The 6,836-nt window shown below is 39.7% G+C and overlaps 1 protein-coding gene across 1 annotated transcript; it reads right to left on the bottom strand.

The window, feature by feature from the left end:
* Positions 1-2,312: 2,312 nt before the first annotated feature.
* sirt3 (sirtuin 3) lies at positions 2,313-6,639 on the bottom strand (the record flags this gene model as incomplete). The annotated part of the gene is made up of 8 exons (XM_080729909.1): positions 2,313-2,577; positions 3,123-3,326; positions 4,204-4,365; positions 4,782-4,882; positions 5,295-5,527; positions 5,960-6,121; positions 6,408-6,465; positions 6,582-6,639. 8 exons carry the CDS (start codon positions 6,637-6,639, stop codon positions 2,554-2,556), a joined length of 1,002 nt encoding a protein of 333 aa, XP_080586035.1. The 3' UTR covers positions 2,313-2,553.
* Positions 6,640-6,836: the final 197 nt, after the last annotated feature.

Below are 6,836 nucleotides of genomic sequence, written 5' to 3'. Positions count from 1 at the left end.
GGCAAATAATGTTCTGTTCAAACTTCTTTGCACTGTCCTGTAAACAAAGAAGGTAGTAAGCGTCACATTTTGTTATACAGTAGGTCTCAGCCAGTGAGAGAGAGCAATGAAGGGCCAGGGGCGGTCGAAGCGGAGTGGGTAGAGGCCATCTGGTAATCAGAAGGTCACCGGTTCGCCCCCCAGTCCACCCAGTCTAGGTGTTGAAGTGTCCCTGATCAAGACCCCTACTGTAACTGCTCCCCTGGTGCTGTATTAATAGTGTCCACACTGCTCCTAATAGTTAGGATGGATAAATGCAGGACAGATTTCACGTTCACGTGAAAATGTACAGTGACAAAGATTTCGGCTGCCCCTGTTGCTAGATTTCGCAGGCTCTCTCATAACTAACACAGTGGATTGTCCTTAGGCTAGTGCGGTCATTTCTTTAGCTTCAAAGTTAGTATTTTTTTATTGGATTGTGTTTACACAACGTCCTGAGATCAACCAAACCGCTGTTTTGACCTCACAGGCACCCTTACTTGTCAAACGGCTTCTGCTCTGCACCAGAGCAGGGAGAGGAGAGGCTAGAAAGGGAGGGAGGGAGGGTCTGTTTGACAAGTAAGGGTGCCTGTGAGGTCAAAACAGCGGTGTGGTTTGTCTCAGGACGTTGTGTAAACACAATCCAATAAAAAAATACTAACTTTGAAGCTCAAGAAATGACCGCACTAGCCTAAGGACAATCCACTGTGTTAGTTATGAGAGAGCCTGCGAAATCTAGCAACAGGGGCAGCCGAAATCTAGCAACAGGGGCAGCTACGAAAAAAATCGACTAAAGCAGGTATGAAGGGGTATGATAAAAGGCAGATTTAACCCTATATGTGTTTTGGTCTGGATGACTCCTTTAAAACAGTGTGGTCTTATCTTGAATCTATGGTCTGAACTAGGCATAACTTGCAGAGATGTTCACACAATCTCTCTCTGATCCCCTCTCTAACCTCAACCAGCGGAGTCGCTAGTGGAGTTAAAAGGATACAATCCCTTCGGCTTCAAGGGTGTAGTTAGCACATAGGCTCTGTACAAATCCCATCTCTTGAAAGTCTTCAAATAGCCAACTATACATGATGAGAAAGGGGCTATTATGCATGCTATGGTCTCCCACAAAACATATTGTTTTACAAGCTGGACACAAACTCTGAAACCACCATTTTGCAGATGCTTGCCTTGTTCAGTTTCAAATTGGCCGAGTTTGTCCATAGGATAGTAGCAGGAGGGCAGCCACCAGATGAGAGGGGACTGTGTTATAATACAGACATAATAACACGTTTAGACAGTCTTCTCTCACACACAACCTAACATTGAAATAAAAACTCAAGAGATGGCTTAAAGCAAACCAAACTTGAAATCATAGGTTTTCATGCCACCTCAACTCTTCTGCTTTTACATACATGCATTTTTATGCCTCCGCCGATGGATAGCGGGTAGAGGCATTATATTTTCCGTCCGTCGGTCCGTCCATCCGTCCGTCCAAGCCTCGTGAACATATCTCAGGAACGCCTTGTGGGAATGTCATGACATTTGGCACAAACATCCACTTGGACTCAAGGATGAAATGATTATAAGTATGTGATCACATCCATTAAAGTCCTTCACCGTCTTCACTATGAATCTGGACAGACATGGATGTAAACAGGTGGCAGAGGCATACAACCACAATGCAATATCTCTAAATACATAACCGTTAACTGTAACTTTCACACTGTTTGCTTTTTGGCGTATTGCGTTGTATTGTATCGTGTTGTACGTACTTATGGTAAATATATACAGTATATATTGTATTCATCGACAATACTAGGCCACCAATTGTAACAACCTGCCAAGAGACTACAGGCTCATTAACCAAATCATGTACATTTACATTGATGCAGAAATATTGTTTGATGTGCATTGTCCCAGGTAAATAAACGAACAAACAAACAAACAAACAAAAAAATACTAGTAGTGAATAAATACTGTATTAATAAACCTACAGATTGCATTGCATTGACTCAAGATGTTAGCTTAACTCTGAGAGGTCCCTAAAATGAATCCTTGTTTTTGGCAGGATCGTGTGAGACAAAACTGAGCTCACCACATACATTTCAAGAGCAGACTTGAGACTAATAAATATAACATGTTTTAATTGAATCCACATAAACTGTCATTCATTCTTCCCATGTCCACATGAACATACTTTCAGTTCCATAGCGTATTTAAACTTAATTAAAACTGTCCATAATGAATAACAAAGTCACTTACATTTCAAAAGTAAATTTCATTTCTTTGACCCACAGGTTTTCATTTTATAAACAGCACTCTGTAAAATAGAATGTTGCTTACTCTGATTTATTTGAAATAAATACAAAAAGATCTGAAATATTTAATTGCACAAAAGATAAGCGTCCCGATATTCCCATCAGGAATGGAGCAGCAGTTGTCAGAGAGGTTAGAACAATAGAGTCAGATGAATTCACTAGGGTCAGTTCTTATCTGTTTTGAGCTCTGATTCCAGTCAAGGCCTGATGTAAAGGATTGGTTTCACTCTTGAGTCTTCTTGGTAGCCTGTGTAGGAGATATGCATCAAATATGCATGCATTAAAGGCAGTGGTGGAAAAAGTATTAAAATGTTTTACTTAAGTAAAAGTATCAATACTGCAATTGTAGAAATACTCAGTTTTACATGTAAGAGTATTGGTATCAAAATGTACTTAAAGTACCAAAAGTAGAAAGTGTTCATTATGCAGAAGGCTGAAGTGGTTCACGTATGTTTTGTAATAATAATCAAAATCTAAAAAGAAACTAGTAACTAAAGTTTTCAAATAATTGTAATGGAGTAAAAGTATATTTGCCTCTGAGATGTAGTGGAGTAGAAGTAAAAGTACTGAAAATTGGAAATACTCCAGTAAAGTAAAAGTACTTTAGTACAGTACTTGAATAAAGGTACTTAGTTACTTTACACCACTGATTAAAGGACAAAGGCTTGGATACATAAATGTTTCAATGAGGATGGGAGAATGTTCCTACAAGACTAGTATTTACATTTACATCTTTTACATGTCCCATGATGAAAAGTGAATTTCAATAACGTGTATGTGAGTTTGTCATACCTTTTCAGATGCCATTAGAGCATCCAGTTCTTGTGTCCAGCCAAGGGCTTCAGCCAGGGCCTGTACCCCACTGACCACATCACCTAGCTGCACAACATCATTTAACCGTCCTCCCCACGCAAAGGGCCCCACCGCGTCTCTGTTGATGAGGAGACGAGGAACAGATCCACGCACAGCTCCTGCTAGACTGGCAAAGGGCTCCACCTACAGTACAAACCATGAACAGTTATTTTCCACACTGTATCAAGATATATACATATTTATATACTGTATATTGTCCCAGGCAATTCTATTGGGTGGCAAAGGCTGCCAGCTGCCACTCCATATCAAGTCCTTGCCACCTCAATGTCTGGTGTCTGTATCTATTATTACATATTGATTGATTTAATTGAGTTATTAATATTTGTATTGCTCATGAAATAAAACATATACCATAGGTTACATATATGAGGTGTGTATGATGCAGTGCCAAGTAGTGTGGTGCTGCTGGGCGTATGAAATGTATAGAGTTCATGATGAACAAGTGTCTGAGTAAATTCATGGGTACCTGCCATTAAAAATGTGTGTGTTTGTGTGTGTGTGTGTGTGTGTGTGTGGGGGGGGGGGGGGGGGGGGGGGGGGGGGGGGGTGTTGAACATTGGTTCTCAAAGTGGTGCTTGGGGGGTTCCAGCGGGTCCCCAGCTAAAGCAAAGCATCACAATCACTTTATCACTTTATCCATGTATATGTTGGCTATTCAAAAGTAGCAGATCTACAAGCTCAGTTTGTAGAGTTTTTAAATCTTAATACTGAAAATGTTTGGAAGATTTTGAATTATTTTGAATTTGTACTTCTTGGGGTCCCTGGCACAAAACATTTTCAGATGGGGGTCTATGGCCAAAGATATATCAATTTGGGGGTCCCTGACATAAAAAGGTTCGAGTCTTTGAGAACCACTGTATATTATAGAGAAAATTGTCAAATCGTGACACACTGTTGAAAAGTTGTTAAACTCTGCACATCAGCTGCATAAAAACCACGACAAAAAGTCAAATAAAGGCCAAACCAATATATGTGCCAGGTTCCAAATGAAGCCACTCACCTCCAGCGATGTGCCCATGATGATCAGCAGGTCGGCCAGGGGGAAATCTTTGATGTACTTGAAGAAATTATGAGGAAGCTCCTCGCCAAAGAAGACTATATCTGGCTTTACAACCCCCTTACAGGTGGGGCATTTAGGGATGATCCCCTTCATCACATCAGGCTAGAAACAAAAAGAAATAGGGGTGCAACAGTTAATCAAACTAATTGATTTAATTGATTATAATTAAACATTCATCATCGATAATCGATCACTTTATAACATAACTGATATTTAGGGCTATATGGGGATATTTACTCATTACAAGAGAAAAGTAAAAAAAAAAAACATTCAAAATTGTTATGTGGAAGTGCATCTATTTTTGTCTGTCTGCTATTTTCACTATTTTTGCACGACATTGTTGTGCGATAAAGTATAAAATAGGGTTTAAGTGGTTCATCGTGTAGGTCTGCTATTTTGAAGCTTTTGTGTGATGCTGTACTATGATCAAGTAGGAGTAGATTATTAATTTACGAAAAAACATGGAGATAATAGGTTTCTGCCCGTTAGCAACTATATTAATCTGAAATTCAACTCACACGTAGGTCCTCCCCGGCATAGTTCCTTAGACAGACTGTACACGTAGCCGTGGCAAACGTACCATGAGCCTCCACTAACTTCTCAGGAGGAATGCCTGCCACTGGAAATACAAGCACAGGTGAACATGACTATCACTTTTGGGTGGAAAACCAATCCTAAACTGTATACTTTACAGGGAATGGAAAAGAATGACGTGTTTAAATTGATCCATTAGATCCAGATTAGTTAAAAGCTCTTGTTTCATTGGTTAAATATTTATAAAAACCCACAGACACACTTAACTACTTTTAACCTGTCCTGGCGTCCTTATTTTGCGCATGTCATTATAGGCAATAGGGTTCTCGAGATACGCGGGGCACATACATACATACATACTCACAGAGATTTCTCGCATTTATTGTAAGATATTTGTCAAAATGTGTTCAAAATACTGAAAATAATATCCAATCTACAATATCGGTAGTCATAAAGAAACTTTTGCTAAGAGTGACAGACAGACAGACAGATCTTACATCTCTCCAACCCATCAATATTCTGTGTGTACATCCTGAGAAGCAGGCCCTTTTCCTGAAGTAGACGGACAAAATAGTGAGTGAGGTTGGGCTGGTAGTTTCCCGGGTAGAGTTCTTTGGCCAGAGCAAAGAAGGGGTTGGGGTTTTGATGGAAAAAGTTGATCTCAAATATGGCTTCAGCGTAGGGCAGGTTGTACTGCTGGAGGTTGTCATAGAGCCCACTGCCTGGGGATCTGTGATTGGGGGAAGAGGGAATACACACTTCAAAACACTATCTGCCTTGTGACCTGAGATGGCAACACCATATTGTCGCTGTCGCACAAAAACCTTCAATTGTTATGATGTTTTTAGTTTTTTCCTCATAAAAGAATTCCCCATTTTATATTTAATTGTACGACAATGTTGCAGAAGAGTAGGAAAATCAGTCAATCTACAAGCTCACAACACTTCACAATGCAACACATAGTAGATTGCCTATTTCCTCTATTTATGGGATGTTAACAAGAGTTTGTGACTAAATAATAACATCATTGGATCCACTGGAAGTTCTGTAACACAGTCATAGTTCTTATTTTCATACAATGTTTCGGCCTGACAGCAACTTCAACACAAATGTATGTTTATATAAGAGTGGTGGTGAGGATGGTGGATGGTGGTATTATTACCTGAAGTCCGGAATGCCACTAGGTGTGCTGATCCCAGCCCCGGCCATCACCACCACCCTCTTATACTGCTGCTGTTTGATGCTTTTAGCCAGGTCCTCTAGTGTGGTCTGCTTGGTGCCAGGACCACCACCTCCAGAGAAAAGACCCCGTCTTCCATTCCATCTGTGGCGAAACAACATATTAGTATCCACCACAGTACAATGTAATGAATGACCTAACTATTTTTCACTTTATACAATAAAGTTTGTCTTTATGCATTGTTCTTTGTGTTTTAATGTGAAACGTGTATGACGACAATTATTAATTGCCATTATTAATCAATTCGAAATCTATGCACAATATGAAGTAAACACTGAACCACAAATGATTAATTCAATGAAGAGAATGACAAATGGCATGGATTCAAATTGGTGTGCTAAATAATCATTCATAAATAGGCCTACTGTACCTGAATAGAGCTCGTTTGAGCAAAGCAGCTTGCAGATGTAGGTTCTTCTGAGCAAAACCTATAACAGGAAGAGCATATCTCATAATATCACAACATTACAAATGTGCATTCATTGACATTTTCAAACTAAAATTGTTTCTTCAAAGAATAAGGACAAGTGTCCTGACTCCTGACCTTTCACTGAGACGGCTCTGAGTCCTGAGCTTAAACGAAGTAAAGGAGGGAACGCCATGAGGACATATAATAATAATGATGTTATGATGTTGTTATTGTAATCATTTACTACTTCATGCATGGAGCTGCCTTCACTTCATGTTGACAAAATGCACGTCACAATGATTCGTTGACGTAATGACGTCTTGACTAGCGTAACATGAGAGACGTATTACAAAATCCCACTTTTAACTTTATATAATCCATTTTCCCGAT

The sequence above is a fragment of the Nannobrachium achirus genome (assembly GCF_963921795.1).
Source record: "Nannobrachium achirus genome assembly, chromosome: 7".
Taxonomy (NCBI): Eukaryota; Metazoa; Chordata; class Actinopteri; order Myctophiformes; family Myctophidae; genus Nannobrachium; species Nannobrachium achirus.
This window is presented reverse-complemented; position numbering and strand designations above follow the sequence as displayed.